The sequence below is a fragment of the Triticum aestivum genome, chromosome 7D (assembly GCF_018294505.1).
Source record: "Triticum aestivum cultivar Chinese Spring chromosome 7D, IWGSC CS RefSeq v2.1, whole genome shotgun sequence".
In the NCBI taxonomy this organism is placed as follows: Eukaryota; Viridiplantae; Streptophyta; class Magnoliopsida; order Poales; family Poaceae; genus Triticum; species Triticum aestivum.
In genome coordinates this window covers 73,911,536-73,930,622 of record NC_057814.1, presented here as the reverse complement: position 1 = coordinate 73,930,622, position 19,087 = coordinate 73,911,536, and the positions used below count along the sequence as shown (strand labels likewise).

The 19,087-nt window shown below is 45.4% G+C and overlaps 1 protein-coding gene and 1 pseudogene across 1 annotated transcript; one reads left to right on the top strand and one right to left on the bottom strand.

The window, feature by feature from the left end:
• Positions 1-5,887: 5,887 nt before the first annotated feature.
• On the top strand, positions 5,888-7,336 carry LOC123170834 (GDSL esterase/lipase At4g01130-like; annotated as a pseudogene).
• A 772-nt stretch (positions 7,337-8,108) lies between these two features.
• LOC123166098 (histone H3.2) lies at positions 8,109-8,707 on the bottom strand. Its single transcript, XM_044583861.1, has one exon. It carries the CDS (start codon positions 8,666-8,668, stop codon positions 8,258-8,260), a length of 411 nt encoding a protein of 136 aa, XP_044439796.1. The 5' UTR covers positions 8,669-8,707; the 3' UTR covers positions 8,109-8,257.
• Positions 8,708-19,087: the final 10,380 nt, after the last annotated feature.

Below are 19,087 nucleotides of genomic sequence, written 5' to 3'. Positions count from 1 at the left end.
GTATCAGCTGTCTCTAATGCATAACCCCAAAACGATAGTGGTAAATCGGTAAGAGACATCATAGATTGCACCATATCTAATAAAGTACGGTTACGATGTTCGGACACACCATTACGCTGTGGTGTTCCAGGTGGCGTGAGTTGCGAAATTATTCCGCATTGTTTCAAATGAAGACCAAACTCGTAACTCAAATATTCTCCTCCACGATCAGATCGTAGAAACTTTATTTTCTTGTTATGATGATTTTCCACTTCACTCTGAAATTATATGAACTTTTCAAATGTTTCAGACTTATGTTTCATCAAGTAGATATACCCATATCTGCTCAAATCATCCGTGAAGATCAGAAAATAACGATACCGGCCGCGAGCCTCAATACTCATCGGATCGCATACATCAGTATGTATTATTTCCAATAAGTCAGTTGCTTGCTTCATTGTTCTGGAGAACGGAGTCTTAGTCATCTTGCCCATAAGGCATGGTTCGCAAGCATCAAGTGATTCATAATCAAGTGATTCCAAAATCCCATCAGCATGGAGTTTCTTCATGCGCTTTACACCAATATGACCTAAACGGCAGTGCCACAAATAAGTTGCACTATCATTATTAACTTTGCATCTTTTGGCTTCAATATTATGAATATGTGTATCACTATGATCGAGATCCAACAAACCATTTTCTTTGGGTGTATGACCATAGAAGGTTTTATTCATGTAAACAGAACAACAATTATTCTCTAACTTAAATGAATAACCGTATTGCAATAAACATGATCAAATCATATTCATGCTCAACGCAAACACCAAATAACACTTATTTAGGTTCAACGCTAATCCCGAAAGTATAGGGAGTGTGCGATGATGATCATACCAATCTTGGAACTACTTCCAACACACATCGTCACTTCACCCTTAACTAGTCTCTGTTCATTCTGCAACTCCCGTTTCGAGTTACTAATCTTAGCAACTGAACTAATATCAAATACTGAGGGGTTGCTATAAACACTAGTAAAGTACACATCAATAACATGTATATCAAATATACCTTTGTTCACTTTACCATCCTTCTTATCCGCCAAATACTTGGGGCAGTTCCGCTTCCAGTGACCAGTCCCTTTGCAGTAGAAGCACTCAGTCTCAGGCTTAGGTCCAGACTTGGGTTTCTTCGCTTGAGCAGCAACTTGCTTGCCGTTCTTCTTGAAGTTCCCCTTCTTCCCTTTGCCCTTTTCTTGAAACTAGTGGTCTTGTCAACCATCAACACTTGATGCTTTTCTTGATTTCTACCTTCGTCGATTTCAGCATCACGAAGAGCTTTGGGAATCGTTTCTGTTATCCCTTGCATATTATAGTTCATCACGAAGTTCTAGTAACTTGGTGATAGTGACTAGAGAACTCTATCAATCACTATCTTATCTGTAAGATTAACTCCCATTTGATTCAAGTGATTGTAGTACTCAGACATTCTGAGCACATGCTCACTAGCTGAGCAATTCTCCTCCATCTTGTAGGCAAAGTACTTGTCAAAGGTCTCATACCTTTCGACATGGGCATGAGTTTGAAATACTAATTTCAACTCTTGGAACATCTCATATGCTCTGTGGCGTTCAAAATGTCTTTGAAGCCCCGATTCTAAGCCGTAAAGCATGGTGCACTAAACTATCAAGTAGTCATCATATCGATCTTGCCAAACGTTCATAACGTCTACATCTGCTCCTGCAATCGGTCTGTCACCTAGCGGTGCATCAAGGACATAATTCTTCTGTGCAGCAATGAGGATAATCCTCAGATCACGGATCCAATCCGCATCATTGCTACTAACATCTTTCAACTTAGTTTTCTCTAGGAACATATCAAACATGAAACAGGGGAGCTAAACGCGAGCTATTGATCTACAACATAGATATGCTAATACTACCAGGACTAAGTTCATGATAAATTAAAGTTCAATTAATCAAATTACTTAAGAACTCCCACTTAGATTGACATCCCTCTAATCGTCTAAGTGATCACGTGATCCATATCAACTAAACCATGTCCGATCATCACGTGAGATGGAGTAGTTTTCAATGGTGAACATCACTATGTTGATCATATCTACTATATGATTCACGCTCGACCTTTCGGTCTCAGTGTTCCGAGGCCATATCTGCATATGCTAGGCTCGTCAAGTTTAACCCGAGTATTTTGCATGTGCAAAACTGGCTTGCACCCGTTGTATATGAACGTAGAGCTTATCACACCCGATCATCACGTGGTGTCTCGGCACGACGAACTTTGGCAACGGTGCATACTCAGGGAGAAAACATGTACCTTGAAATTTAGTGAGAGATCATCTTATAATGCTACCGTCAATCAAAGCAGAATAAGATGCATAAAAGATAAACATCACATGCAATCAATATAAGTGATATGATATGGCCATCATCATCTTGTGCCTTTGATCTCCATCTCCAAAGCACCGTCATGATCACCATTGTCACCAGCGCGACACCTTGATCTCCATCGTAGCATCGGTGTCGTCTCACCAACTATTGCTTCTACGACTATCGCTACCACTTAGTGATAAAGTAAAGCGATTACAGGGCGATTGCATTGCATACAATAAAGCGACAACCATATGGCACCTGCCAGTTGCCGATAACTCCGTTACAAAACATGATCATCTCATACAATAAAATATAGCATCATGCCTTGACCATATCACATCACAACATGCCCTGCAAAAACAAGTTAGACATCCTCTACTTTGTAATTGCAAGTTTTACGTGGCTGCTACGGGCTGAGCAAGAACCGTTCTTACCTACGCATCAAAACCACAACGATATTTCATCAAGTTATTGTTGTTTTAACCTTCAACAAGGACCGGGCGTAGTCACACTCGGTTCAACTAAAGTTGGAGAAACTGACACCCGCCAGCCACCTGTGTGCAAAGCATGTCGGTAGAACCAGTCTCGCGTAAGCGTACGCGTAATGTCGATCCGGGCCACCTCATCCAACAATACCGCCGAACCAAAGTATGACATGCTGGTAAGCAGTATGACTTGTATCGCCCACAACTCACTTGTGTTCTACTCGTGCATATAACATCTACGCATAAACCTGGCTCGGATGCCACTGTTGGGGAACGTGGTAATTTCAAAAGAATTTCTACGCACACGCAAGATCATGGTGATGCATAGCAACGAGAGGGGAGAGTGTTGTCCACGTACCCTCGTAGACCGTAAGCGGAAGCGTTATGAGAACGCGGTTGATGTAGTCGTACATCTTCACGATCCGACCGATCCAAGTACCGAAAGCACGGCACCTCCGAGTTCAGCACACGTTCAGCTCGGTGACGTCCCACGACCTCCGATCCAGCAGAGCTTCGCGGGAGAGTTCCGTCAACACGACGGCATGATGATGGTGATGATGTTGCCACCGACGCAGGGCTTCGCCTAAGCACCGGTACGATATGACCGAGGTGGATTATGGTGGAGGGGGGCACCGCACACGGCTAAAAGATCATGATCAACTTGTGTGTCTATGGGGTGCCCCCTGGCCATGTATATAAAGGAGTGGAGGAGGGGGGAGAGGGCCGGCCCCTATGGTGCGCCCTGGAGGAGTCCTACTCCCACCGGGAGTAGGATTCCCCCCCCCCTTCCCTAGTTGGACTAGGAGAGAAGGAAGGGGGAGAGAGGGAGGAAGGAAAGGGGCGCCCCCCCCCCCTCCTAGTCCAATTCGGACCAGAGGGGGAGGGGCACGCGGCCTACCCTGGCCTCCTCTCTCTCTCTCTCTCCACTATGGCCCATTAAGGCCCATACAATTACCGGGCGGTTCCGGTAACCTCCCGGCACTCCGGTAAATCCCGATTTCACCCGGAACCATTCCGATGTCCAAATATAGGCTTCCAATATATCGATCTTTACGTCTCAACCATTTCGAGACTCCTCGTCATGTCCGTGATCATATCCGGGACTCCGAACTACCTTCGGTACATCAAAACACAAAAACTCATAATACCGATCGTCACAGAACTTTAAGCGTGCGGACCCTACGGGTTCGAGAACTATGTAGACATGACCGAGACACGTCTCCGGTCAATAACCAATAGCGGAACCTGGATGCTCATATTGGTTCCTACATATTCTACGAAGATCTTTATCGGTCAAACCGCATAACAACATACGTTGTTCCCTTTGTCATCGGTATGTTACTTGCCCGAGATTCGATCGTCGGTATCTCAATACCTAGTTCAATTTCGTTACCGGCAAGTCTCTTTACTCGTTCCGTAATACATCATCCCGCAACTAACTCATTAGTTACATTGCTTGCAAGGCTTATAGTGATGTGCATTACCGAGAGGGCCCAGAGATACCTCTCCGATACTCGGAGTGACAAATCCTAATCTTGATCTATGCCAACCCAACAAACACCTTCGGAGACACCTGTAGAGCAGCTTTATAATCACCCAGTTACGTTGTGACATTTGATAACACACAAGGTGTTCCTCCGGTATTCGGGAGTTGCATAATCTCATAGTTATAGGAAACGGAATGGGTCAACTCAATCACATCATTATCTAATGATGTGATCCCGTTAATCAAATGACAACTCATCTCTATGGCTAGAAAACTTTAACCATCTTTGATTCAACGAGCTAGTCAAGTAGGGGCATACTAGTGACACTCTGTTTGTCTATGTATTCACACATGTACTAAGTTTTCGGTTAATACAATTCTAGCATGAATAATAAACATTTATTATGATATAAGGAAATATAAATAACAACTTTATTATTACCTCTAGGGCATATTTCCTTCAGTTTCGTCGCCAGGGCTTTTATTACTGAATAGAGCAAATTTTGTAGTGATACCATGGCGTCGTGACGGTTCTGGTGAAGAGCATAGAAGGGAGTGGCGCATTGATGATCAATCCGAACGACTTGCGGTAGGTCAGTTCACCGTCGCCTAAAAGGATAAAAACATGCGCTCGTGCAGTCATTTACCATTAGAGCGTCTCCAACAGATGATGAAAATCTATGAATGTGCCCATAAAATTGTCGTTTAGGTTATTTTTGATCCAAAATTTAGCACCAGCAGATGATGTATCTCTATTGATGATCGGAAAAAATGGGCAACCCAAAATTTTAGCTCCAGGTGCTGCATATTTGCGGCACCACGCGCTTGCCTAAAAAAATTTACGGTAGTGGCAAGAACCCAGCTCTCAGTGTGAACTTTCACCGCCTCCACCCTGCCTTACCTCGTCGCTGCACCGGCCGATTCGAGCCGCCGCCGCCACCACTCGGTCGGCCAGCATGAAACCCTCCACCCCATCTCACCCCTCGATGACCTCTGCCATGGCGCCCCGAACCGCCAAGCTCACAACTCGCCGCTCGTCCCTGTCGAGCTCGCGACGCGGCCGGCACATCCCGCCGACATCCTCGAGCACTGCACCGTTGACCCCGAGCACCTCATCGTCGTCACGGATCACCCTCACCGCCGTCACCAAACTTGCCTGTCGTTTGGTTCCGTTGTCATTGTCGCTGTCCCCGGCAAGCTCCTCCTTGTCATCGGATCGTCATGTTTTATGTCCTTCTCAATTTTCCGGGTGTCAGTTTTGCATCATCTTTTATGGCAGAAAAGTTTATGGTGCCCAAATACTTATCCCTCCTGCCCTAAAACCATTTTAGTGTCAATCTTGGAGATGCTCTTAGTAGATACTCCCTCTGTAAAAAATATAAGAGCGTTTAGATCACTACTTTAGTGACATAAACGCTCTTATATTTCTTTATCGAGGGAGTATGTCATAGAGTAGTATTAGCCTAACCGGTTCACTGAGGGAGGGGGGGCGATTGTTGGGGGGTCTCCCCTGGTCCCCCCTCCCCTGCCGCCATCACTCCGCCGGCCACTATGAACCCCGATGGCGCATCCCGCCCCTCGGTGACCTCCTCCACGGCCTACGACGCCCGTCCCTGCCGAGCTCGCAACACACCGTCCTATCCTATTGTTCTCCTCAACACACGTACCACCATCCCCGAGCACCACATTGTCATCCCTGAGCACCTCGTCGTCATCCCAGAGCTCCGGCCACTGTCCCCGAACATCACTGCCGCCGGATTCCGCCGTCCCCACCGAGTTCCTCCCTGCCGTCAGATTGTTGTGTTTCATTTGGTTCTTTATTTTTTAAGCACCAGTTTTACATCATCTGTTACAACAGAAAAAACTATGGTGCCCCGAAACGTCTCTCTCCTGCCCTAAAACCATTTTTGGGCAGTAACTTTTACATCATTGGTTGGAGATGCGTATACAGTAGATGGTCAGCGACAGAGTGATCGCCCCTGGTGGCACGAGTGGTAAAAGGATCTCCTGGCCAGAAAAAAAACAGTACATGGTCTGAATTTTACAGCTAAAACAGAGACTGATCGTTCGCTTGAATTCAGGGGAACTTCCCCCGACTTACATTTTCAGGAACTCTCTGTACACGATCGACATTGGTCAGAATGATTTTACCTTCAACCTTGCATCACAGAGCATCGAGAGTGTCAAGCAAACGCTTCCTTCAGCTATCAGCCAGATCTCGGGGACTATTGGGGTAATTTGGAGTAGCACAAATGGTGGTTGGTATAACATCAAATGATCAAAATAATTGGCCAAACTGCATCATGTGTAGCACCTGCCCAACCATTTGCAGGACTTGTACAGCATTGGGGCTCGCAACTTCATGGTGTTCAACATGGCTCGTAGAGCTTCCGTAGTAGCCATGATCAGGATGAGTGTGGCTGCATGACAAGTTACAGTAGCACTGTTGTGTACTACAATGAACTGCTGAACAACAGCTTGGCTGAGGATAGGAAGACGCTGCACAATGTGTCGATCATGTACATTGACAAATATTCCGTTATGCTCGAGCTGTTCAGGCATCCAGAAGCTCGTGGTAAGCACTCTCTCGAATGCTTGCTACCATCGCGATACGTGAGTAGGTTTAGTTCTTTTCGAAAAAAGAAAAGAGAGAGAGAGAGAGAGAGTAGGTTTAGTTCATAGCTCTATCTGAAATTACAACTGTCAGTACTACTGAAAGTCTGAAACTGGTGGGTGATGATTTCAGGGCTGAAATATGGGACCAAGGCTTGCTGCGGATATGATGATGGACCTCACAATTTTATCCCAGATGGACCAGCAAGATTGTAAACGGCAACATTGCAAGTGCGACGGCCTGCGGAGACCCACAGAACTATGTGAGCTGGGATGGAATCCATGCCACCGAAAGCTGCAAAAAATATCATAGCATCTGCAGTGATGAGTGATTCATACTCATTCACCTTCCGTTCTTTCGAAACTTTCCCTCATGGGCTGATCTAGTCGGAGACAGTGTTGCTTTCCAGTTAAAACATGAGACAGTATTGCTGACACTAAATTACACATTTCTGTCAGTTAACAGCTATGCATAAATGATACAGAAAATAATAGCCTTAAAGTGCGTTCTGTTATATACTCTTACAATGCGCTATATGTTGTGAACTTGTTAGATTAAATGGATGGTACTTATCTTAAAAAATGGACGGTACTGAAAGGATCAGACAACAAAATTGTAGTCTGCTGTAATTGTCCACTGAAAAATTCTGATGCACAAGAATCATCATCAATACATGAACAATGAACAACCACAACCAGAAAAACTCCAGCACAAGAATCATTCCCAGGATGATATCATTCACCAAACATAACATCCAAGCACAGACTTAAAACAAGATCTGAGAAATGGAGATATCATTGCAAATTTAGTACTAGCAGACAACACATAATTCAGAATCACATCACATGTCGCCACTTCACCTTCAGTTAATCCACATCAACCAACCCAGCCATAATTCAGACTCACATCGAGCAGGGTAGAAAGCCAAAATGAGTTCACCAAATCCCTGTACAAACATGTAAAAAAAAACAGAATAACACAGCCACCACAAAAAAATAACAGGGCACGCCAGCAAAATCACAACACCCATGGGGCACTGCATCATGCATTGTCAAATAATCACTGCAACATAATGCTACATGAGACAAGAACACGTAACAGAATCATAGAGCAACGAAATAGCGAACAGTGGCATTGGAGAGCAAAATTAGCATCAGATGATAACTGAACTCTTCCCTTGCAATTTCATTCGAGCATCGTGATACATAGGACCAGATGACACATCATATCAACACCAAGAAACAGAAGCACCCGACACACACCCAGATCACAAGACAAGAACAGCTACCACCCAGTATTACCGGAACCTAGGCGCGCTCCCCGCGGATGCGGCGTGCGAGCTGGATGTCCTTGGGCATGATGGTGACGCGCTTGGCGTGGATGGCGCACAGGTTGGTGTCCTCGAACAGCCCGACGAGGTACGCCTCGGCGGCCTCCTGGAGCGCGGAGACGGCGGAGGACTGGAAGCGGAGGTCGGTCTTGAAGTCCTGGGCGATCTCCCGGACGAGGCGCTGGAAGGGGAGCTTGCGGATGAGCAGCTCCGTGCTCTTCTGGTACTTGCGGATCTCACGGAGGGCGACGGTTCCCGGCCTGAAGCGGTGGGGCTTCTTCACGCCGCCGGTCGCCGGCGCCGACTTGCGAGCAGCCTTGGTCGCCAGCTGCTTCCTCGGCGCCTTGCCGCCGGTGGACTTGCGCGCCGTCTGTTTCGTGCGGGCCATCGGCGCAGGTGGTGGTGGTGCCTTCTTGGGAGATCGGGTGCGGCGGCGCTGTGATTTGTGAGGATTTGGGGGAGAGGTGGATGGGTTAAGTAGGGATGGGGAAATTTTGGAGGGTGGCACGCGGCTGGAGCATTTCGGGAGGGAATGCCTGGTTTTGGACGGAATCTTGGCGCCACGGGGGAGGAAGCGCGTGAGACGTTGGATCGGGTAAAATGGACGTTGGAGATGTGTTTATGCGGGTTGGTCACGGATCGTGATCCCTGGAGTAGCATTTCTCACTTGCGTGTGCTTTGAGCGGGCCAAATTGTTGGAAAAACTTGTTCAGTTTTTCTTTTCTTTTTCGAAGTTGACCCTTTACAACATGATTCATTAAAAAAGGTACTAGAATATAGTTGTCAGGTTAACATATGGAAAACCTGACGAAAATAATTAAAACACGCCCACATAGGGAACCCTGGCCGAAGTGGTAACCGCAAGACCCACACACACCACCGACGAGAGGAACAACGTCGGAGATGCCTACGAGCTGTCATCGTCGTCACTTCCCCTGAGCAAGCGACTCTAACTTCACCGAGGACGACTAACCAAGAGCCTCTGGGACGAACAATGCACTAGAAACATGTCGTCCTATGCCAAACAATTGGTCAACCGCGTCAAGGACTAGGCGGCTCTGACGAATAACAAGTTTTGTAGGAGAAAGAAGCACGTCATGCAAAACATAGGGTATCATGACCATTACACGGCATCATTGCCACCGCATCACCCCGCAACTATATAGCTTTGACTTTACACGTAAAGACAAGTCGATCGGTCGACGACAGAGGACATGCCACTACCCCACTCCTCTTGTTACCATCATCGTTGTCACACGAGTCGCAACGCCAACCAACCACACCGCACGATCAGGCACGTCCAGCACCAAGGAAGTGCATGTGGATCAAGAACTTCAAGACGACGCCCCAAACGGGAGGAAATGACGTTGAGACACCTCTACCGCACGCCCCGCGTGGGATCATGACTTTCTCTGAATAGATTGATCCGGGGATTGACGATACATGAACTCCTCGACGACGTCTCCAAGGAGGATAGAGACGCCCATGGGCACCATCATCGTCGTGTGGTAGTCATCGGCCAAGCTTTCGCCGAAGTAGCGCAACCACCACCACCTCGCAAAATGGCCAATGTCGACAGGCATCTCCACTAGCCCGCACACAACCTACGCAATAACCGCGCCATCACCACACAAGATCATCATCTCCCATCTCGCCACGAACCAAAACCGACCAAGGCTGGTCGGAGCAGGCGCCCGCCTGAAAGTGCAATCATGCACTTGATATAATTTTGGTATGTGATGACACACACTTTGTTTGGACTAATACATTTTGTGAGTGTATCTCAGGTATTAATGCCATGCATGGTGGTTGATGGATGATCGTCGACCTCACAAAAACACAAGAATGAAGATGTGGATCCTCGGCGACTTAGGGTAGTCTTTATGATTATTGATTTGAGTTGATAGGAATCCCGCACTATTAAGATGGGAAGATACCAAGGTGAAGAGTCGGGCCCATTTCACACATCATTTAGCTCATACATGATCACCTAAGACATAGCATGCTGGAAATATGCCTTGAAGGCAATAATGAATGTATTGTTATATTTTTCATGTTCATAATTAAGTTTATTTTTTGTGTTATAATTGTATTGGTTATTGCATCTGAGATTCCAAGGAAACCCCATTACATGTGCGGAAACATAAACACAAATATGAAAATAACTCTCTACACATGGTGACAGCTGCGCACAACCCCAAATTTCATCTCTAACTATTTTGGTAAATTACTTTGGATCATGAAGAAAAAAGTCTAGAACAAAAATAAAGTTATTTTCATGACGTAGGACCATTGATACGTCTCCAACGTATCTATAATTTATGAAGTCTTCATGCTATTATATTATCAACCTTGGATGTTTTATATGCATTTATATGCTATTTTACATGATTTTTGGGACTAACCTATTAACCTAGAGCCCAGTGCCAGTTTCTGTTTTCTCCTTGTTTTAGAGTATCGCAAAAAAGGAAAACCAAACGGAGTCCAATTGACCTGAAACTTGACGAAGCTTATTTTTGGACCAGAAGAAGGCCAAGGAGTCAAAGAGTTGGGCCAGAAGAGTTCCGGGCTGCCCACGAGGATGGGGGGCGCCCCCCCCCCCCCCCCCGGGCGCGCCTCCCTGCCTCGTGGACAGCCCAGAGACCCCCCTGACTTGTTCTCGACGCCAACACCTCTCATATATACCCAAACTTCCAGAAAGAAACTTAGATCGGAAGTTCCGCCGCCGCAAGCCACGAGAAATCAATCTAGGCCCTCTCCAGCACCCTGCTGGAGGGGGCCATCATCACCAGTGGCCATGGAGGAGTATCCCGGAGAGGCCATCATCGCCATGAAGGCCAAGGACCAGAGGGATAACCTTTCCCCATCCAGGGGGGAGGCCATGGAGGAGGAAGCACAAGGGGGAGAACCTCTCCTCCTCTCTCTTGGTGGCACCGGAGTGCCATCGAGAGGGAAATCATCGCCGCGATGATCGTCTTCCTCAACATCACCACCATCATCACCATCCTCATCTCTTTTACGCGGTCCACTCTCCCGCACCCCGCTGTAATCCCTACTTGAACATGGTGCTTTATGCCACATATTATGATCCAATGATGAGTAGATATCCTTTGTCTTTGGGTCGATTGATGATCTAGATTGGTACGAGTTGTATGTTTTATTTTGGTGATGTTCTATGGTGCCCTCCGTATCGCGCAAGCGTGAGGGATTCCCGCTGTAGGGTGTTGCAATACGTTCATGATTCGCTTATAGTGGGTTGGTGAGTGACTGAAACACAAACCCGAGTAAGGGGGTTGTTGCGTATGGGAATAAAGAGGACTTGATGCTTTAATGCTATGGTTGGGTTTTATCTTAATGATCTTTAGTAGTTGCGGATGCTTGCTAGAGTTCCAATCATAAGTGCATATGATCCAAGTAGAGAAAGTATGTTAGCTTATGCCTCTCCCTCATATGAAATTGCAATGACGACTGCCGGTCTTGTTAACAATTGTCTAGGACAATTCCGCACACCGATCCATCATTATTCCACACTCGCTATTTATAATATTTAGTAATATATTCTAACTTTATGATAATTGCACCTACTTTAATGTTTTAGCTCTCCGTTACCATACAAAGTTATCCTCTTCATACCCACAACGTAGTTTTATTTCTCGTTTCTAGTTGGAAGCAAACGTTCGGTATACGTAGAGTCGTATCAGTGGCAGATAGGGCTTGAGAGAATATTGATCTTACCTTTAGCTCCTTGTGGGTTCGACACTCCATACTTATCACTTCCACCTTTGGAAATTACTACGATGATTCCCTGCACTTGGGGATTATCAAGCTCTTTTCTGGCGCCGTTGCCGGGGAGCAATAGCGTGGGGTTGATATTCTTGTTTGCTTTCTTCACTAAGTATATTTTGTTTTTCCTTTTTGTTTCTGTTTAGTTGTGGGTGAAACATACAAAAAAACTTAAAAGAATGAAAATACCCAAAAAACTACTTGCCTCTCATGCCTAAAAAGTTTTTCAAAAAGAGAAGTGATTGGAAAGTTATGCATTGAAGAAGTGAGGGTCGACCTTGAGCAGTTGTGTTCATGCTCACGGAAACAATGTAGAATTTTTCATGGAAGTTTCTCTGTAAATAATTATCCCCTTGTATATTTCCTTTGTATTATAAAAATAATGTGTCAAGCTTTGGTTTTAGGATGATAAGATTGCTGGGCAAGCCCGGGGCGCCAAGGATGGTGGCGGCGGGGCCTCGGTTGCCCTGCCTTTGTGTGGGAACCTCGGATCTGGAGCGGCGGCTTCATTGGCAAGGCACGGCCGGCTTGCAGCCGTGCGAGCGGTGGATCTGGCGTCCCGGCCGCGCGGGCGGCGGGATCCGGTGGTCGTTGGCGGCCGGCGGCGGTTTCTGCGGTGACCGGTGCGCGCGATCTGGCGCCTCCCCTCCTCCCCTGTTTGGCGTGCGGGCCAACCTCGTCGGGTCGCGCATCCTTGGGTTGCCGGTTTTGTACAGGAGGCGCTGCTGGTGGCGGGGATCTAGTTCGGGAGAAATCCCTGGTCGGCCATCGCCGGCCGCGTCGACGGTGACGCCTGAGGACGCCGTTCCCCTCCTTGGAGGCATCGGTATAGAATGATCCCCTCACTTCCCCTTCCTCTAGGTCTCCCGAGTGAAAGCCCTAACTTTGTTGGGCGGCGACGGCGCTCACGGCGTCGTTCCCTTCTTGAAGGCGCCGCTTTGGGAACCTTGGGGCTGGGTGGCGCTTATGGGTGGTGGGAGACGGCGGTGGTGCGGCCCTATCCTAGCATGGATCTGCATCCGTTGCTTGGAGATGGACTCACGTAGGTGGAGGTCGTCGTTTGGCGTCAAGGTGGCGTCGATGGCGGAGGCACCTACCAAGGTTGGCACCTCAATCTGCTCTGAAGATGGACTAGTCGAAGATGGCGGCGACGACAGATGTGAGTGCGTCAGACCGTTTTGTGCCCCGGACCCGGTATGTGGCTCGGTCGGGGCCTCCGGCTTTAGATGTTAGGCTTAGATGAGAGGTCTGGGTATTTGGCCCAGCTTGCACCCCTTCATCATATGGATTGGAGTAGCGGCAGATGTTGTCAAGATGGCGGATTCAGACATATTGTTGTACTACTTTGTAAGGTCCCCGAGAATAATCAATAAAATGGCCGTATGCATCTCCCAGATGCAAAGGCCGGGGGTCATCCTCCTTTTCTAAAAAAATGTGCAGAACAAAAACAGAAACTTTGGCTGTAGCGCGTGATTTTACATTTTTTACTGGAAAGTCAAATGGGTCTGAAACTTTTTGCACATTACTTCTGTACAAATTGTTCAAATTTTCAAATTTATTTCATAATTTTTGGAGTTACAGAAGTTTGCTAAACTTCCAGATTACTACAGACTGTCCTGTTTGAGACAGATTATGTTTTTGATGCATAGCTTGCTTGTTTTGATGAAACTATTGATTTCTATCAGTGGATTAAGCCATGGAAAAATTATATTACAGTAGCTATAATGCAAAAACAAAATATGAATTGGTTTGCAACAGTACTTATAGTAGTGATTTGCTTTGTTATACTAACGGATCTCACAAAGTTTTTGTTAATGTTCTATGTGGATGAAGTGTTCGAAGATCGAGAAGCTATCAATATGAGAAGAATAAAGAGAGGCAAGAGTTCAAGCTTGGGGATGCTCAAGGCACCCCAAGTAAATATTTAAGAGGATACTCAAGCATCTAAGCTTGGGGATGCCCCGATTGGCATCCCATCTTTCTTCTTCAACAATTATCGGTATACCTCGGTTTTTGTTTTGTTCACATGATTTGTGTCCTTACTGTTTTTCTTTTTCTTCAAGAACCATGCTAGTGTGAGATGTCCCTTCATCAATTTATAGAATACTTCATGTGCTTTACTTATATCTTTTAAGTATGACCTTATAGAATTGCTCTTTGTGCTTCACTTAAATCTTTTGAGTATGGTTTTATAGAATGCTTCGTGTGCTTCACTTATACATTTTGAGCTTGGATATTGGTTAGCCTATATTAATTGTAGAATGCTCCATGAACTTCACTTATATCTTTTGGAGTATGAATAATACTATCATCTAAAGTGGGTTTGGAAGAGTGTCAACTTTAGGAACTAGTGTTCCCACTATCCCGAATGAGAAGAATTTTGCTTATGTGGAGAGTAGAAAATTTTCTATGCTTGTAGATCATGAAAACAATGCCTTATGTGATGGTTATATTGTTGAATTCATTCATGATGCTACTGAAAATTATTATGAGGGAGGAATATATGCTTATAGGAGTTGCAATAATATCATGTTTCCTCTCTATGTGCTTAAAGTTTTGAAGTTATACTTGTTTTGCCTTCCTCTGCTAGCTGATTCTTGTTCCTATAAATTATGTGCTCACAAAATCCCTAGGCATAGGAAGTGGATTAGATTTGAATATGCTAGTCATATTCTTCATGATGCTCTCCTTATGTTTCAGTTCTTATCTTTTATGTGAGCATCATTGAAATCCTCATGCCTAGCTAAAAGGCATTAAAGAAAAGCGCTTGTTGGGAGACAACCCAATATTTACCCTTACTGTTTTCGTGTGTTTACATGATTAAGCTACTGTAGTAATCATGTTTTATAGCTTTTGTTTCAATAAAGTGCCAAGTAAGACCTTTGGGAAGACTTGGGTGAAAGTTAATGTGATCTTGCTGTAAAAAACAGAAACTTTGCGCTCACGAGATTAGCTACCATTTTTTACAGAAGAGTGATTTTGAGTTGATTCTTTTTGCAGAAGATAAATAGACAAATTCCTCACGTCCACAAATTTATTTCATAATTTTTGGAGTAGCAGAAGTATGGTTGCTGTTCAGATCATTACAGAATGTTCTGTTTCTGACAGATTCTGTTTTCATTGCATAGTTTGCTTGTTTTCTAGTTTCTATGGCTTATATTTCTCAATATAAATTGTAGAAATGATATGGTACAGTCAGCATTGTGTGAGAACAACTATGAACCTTGTCTTTAACAGTACCAAAGTGAATGGTTTGCTCTTTATCATACTAACCTATCTCACGAAGTTCCGTAAGTTTTGTGTGATTGAAGTTTTCAAGCTTTGGGTGAGATATCGATATGAGGAGAATAAGAAGAGGAAAGACCCTAAGCTTGGGGATTCCCAAGGCACTCCAAGGTAATATTCAAGGAAGACTCAAGCGCCTAAGCTTGGGGATGCCCCGGAAGGCATCCCCTCTTTCGTCTTCAAAACTATCGGTATACCTTACTCGAAGCTATATTTTTATTCGTCACATGATATGTGTTTTGCTTGGAGCGTGTTTTCAATTTTACTTGCTGTTTGAATAAAATCATTGGATCTGAAATATTGAATGAAAAAGAATCCTCCCATGGCTAGTTAATTATTTGACTACTCAGTGACCTTCACTTATATCTTTTTGGAGTAGTTTGTCATTTACTCACGTGCTTCACATATATCCTATGAGTAAATGGTTGAATGAATTGAATGTCATAAATCTGAATTTATATATGTTTCATATGCTTATAACATGAGGAGTAATGACTTCACACATAATAAGTATAGGTAGTAAACTCATTGAAAGTTAGCAAACGTAGAATTGGTCACTTGAACAATTCATGAAAGAATATTGAAGGAAGAGAGATTTCACATATAAATATACTATCTTGGACATCTTTTGTAATTGTGAGCACTCATTAAAATATGACATGCTAAAAGGTTGATGTTGGACAAGGAAGACAACGTAATGGGTTATGTTTTCTTATATCCGAAATAAAGTATATTGTCATGGATCATTCAACATGCTGAGCTTGCCTTTCCCCCTCATGCTAGCCAAATTCTTTGCACCAAGTAGATATACTACTTGTGCTTCCAAACATCCCTTAAACCAGTATTGCCATGAGAGTCCACCATACCTACCTATGGATTGAGTAAGATCCTTCAAGTAAGTTGTCATCGGTGCATGCAATAAAAATTGCTCTCTAAATATGTATGATCTATTAGTGTGGAGAAAATAAGCCTTATATGATCTTGTGATGTGGAAGCAATAAAAGCGACGGACTGCATAATAAAGATCCCTATCACAAGTGGCAATATAAAGTGACGTTCTTTCGCATTAAGATTTTGTGCATCCAACTATTAAAATGCATGACAACCTCTGCTTCCCTCTGCCAAGGGCCTGTCTTTTATTCTTGTCTTATACCTTATGCAAGAGTCATGGTGATCTTCACCTCTCCTTTTTACATTTTATCCTTTGGCAAGCACATTGTGTTGGAAAGATCCTGATATATATATATATATATCCAATTGGATGTAATGTTGGAAATATGCCCTAGAGGCAATAATAAATGGTTATTATTACATTTCTTTGTTCATGTTAATTGTCTATTGTTCATGCTATAATTGTGTTATCCGGAAATCGTAATGCATGTGTGAATACATAGACCACAACGTGTCCCTAGTAAGCCTCTAGTTGACTAGCTCGTTGATCAACAGATAGTCATGGTTTCCTGACTATGGACATTGGATGTCATTGATAACGGGATCACATCATTAGGAGAATGATGTGATGGACAAGACCCAATCCTAAGCATAGCTCAAAGATCGTGTAGTTCGTTTGCTAGAGCTTTTCCAATGTCAAGTATCTTCTCCTTATACCATGAGATCGTGCAACTCCCGGATACCGTAGGAGTACTTTGGGTGTGCCAAACGTCACAACGTAACTGGGTGACTATAAAGGTACACTACGGGTATCTCCGAAAGTGTCTGTTGGGTTGGCACGGATCGAGACTGGGATTTGTCACTCCATATGACGGAGAGGTATCTCTGGGCCCACTCGGTAATGCATCATCATAATGAGCTCAATGTGACTAAGGAGTTAGTCACGGGATCATGCATTGCGGTACGAGTAAAGAGACTTGCCAGTAACGAGATTGAACAAGGTATTGGGATACCGACGATCGAATCTCGGGCAAGTAACATACCGATTGACAAAGGGAATTGTATACGGGATTGATTGAATCCTCGACATCATGGTTCATCCGATGAGATCATCGTGGAACATGTGGGAGCCAACATGGGTATCCAGATCCCGCTGTTGGTTATTGACCGGAGAGGCGCCTCGGTCATGTCTGCATGTCTCCCGAACCCGTAGGGTCTACACACTTAAGGTACGGTGACGCTAGGGTTGTAGAGATATGAGTATGCGGAAACCCGAAAGTTGTTCGGAGTCCCGGATGAGATCCCGGACGTCACGAGGAGTTCCGGAATGGTCCGGAGGTGAAGAATTATATATAGGAAGTCAAGTTTCGGCCACCGGGAAAGTTTCGGGGGTCACCGGTATTGTACCGGGACCACCGGAAGGGTCCCGGGGGTCCATCGGGTGGGGCCACCTATCCCGGAGGGCCCCATGGGCTGAAGTGGGAAGGGAACCAGCCCTTAGTGGGCTGGGGCGCCCCCCATGGGCCTTCCCCTGCGCCTAGGTTTGGAAACCCTAGGGTGGGGGGCGACCCACTTGCCTTGGGGGGCAAGTCTCCCCCCTGGCCGCCGCCCCCCATGTAGATGGGTTCCAGGCCGGCGCCCCCCCCCCTCCCTGGGGGCCTATATAAAGGGGGGAGGGAGGGCAGCAAGACTACAGCCTTTGGCGCCTCCCTCCTCCCCTGCAACACCTCTCCCTCTCGCAGAAGCTTGGCGAAGCCCTGCCGAGATCCCGCTACATCCACCACCATGCCGTCGTGCTGCTGGATCTCCATCAACCTCTCCTTCCCCCTTGTTGGATCAAGAAGGAGGAGAACATCGCTGCTCCGTACGTGTGTTGAACGCGGAGGTGCCGTCCGTTCGGCACTCGGTCATCGGTGATTTGGATCACGGCGAGTACGACTCCATCAACCTCGTTCATTGGAACGCTTCCGCTCGCGATCTACAAGGGTATGTAGATGCACTCCTTTCCCCTCGTTGCTAGTATACTCCATAGATGGATCTTGGTGATGCGTAGGAAATTTTAAAATTCTGCTATGATCCCCTACAGTGGCATCATGAGCCAGGCCTATGCGTAGTTACTATGCACGAGTAGAACACAAAGCAGTTGTGGGCGTAGATGTTGCCAATTCTTCTTGCCCCTACTAGTCTTATCTTGTTTCAGCGGCATTGTGGGATGAAGCGGCCCGGACCGACCTTACACGTACGCTTACGTGAGACAGGTTCCACCGACTGACATGCACTAGTTGCATAAGGTGGCTAGCGGGTGTCTGTCTCTCCCACTTTAGTCGGAACGGATTCGATGAAAAGGGTCCTTATGAAGGGTAAATAGAAATTGGCATATCACGTTGTGGTTTTACGTAGGTAAGAAACGTTCTTGCTAGAAACCTATACAAGCCACGTAAAAAACTTGCAACAACAATTAGAGGACGTCTAACTTGTTTTTGCAGCATGTGCTATGTGATATGATATGACCAGAAGATGTGATGAATGATATATGTGATGTATGAGATTGATCATATTCTTGTAATAGGAATCACGACTTGCATGTCGATGAGTATGACAACCGGCAGGAGCCATAGGAGTTGTCTTTATTATTTTGTATGACCTGCGTGTCATTGACTAACGCCATGTAAATTACTTTACTTTATTGCTAAACGCGTTAGCCATGTAAGTAGAAGTAATCGTTGGCGTGACAACTTCATGAAGACACAATGATGGAGATCATGGTGTCATGCCGGTGACGAAGATGATCATGGTGCCCCGAAGATGGAGATCAAAGGAGCAAAATGATATTGGCCATATCATGTCA

Coding starts and splice junctions, on each gene's coding strand:
- LOC123166098 (XM_044583861.1), bottom strand. CDS start 8,668: ATGGCCCGCACGAAACAGACGGCGCGCAAGTCCACCGGCGGCAAGGCG.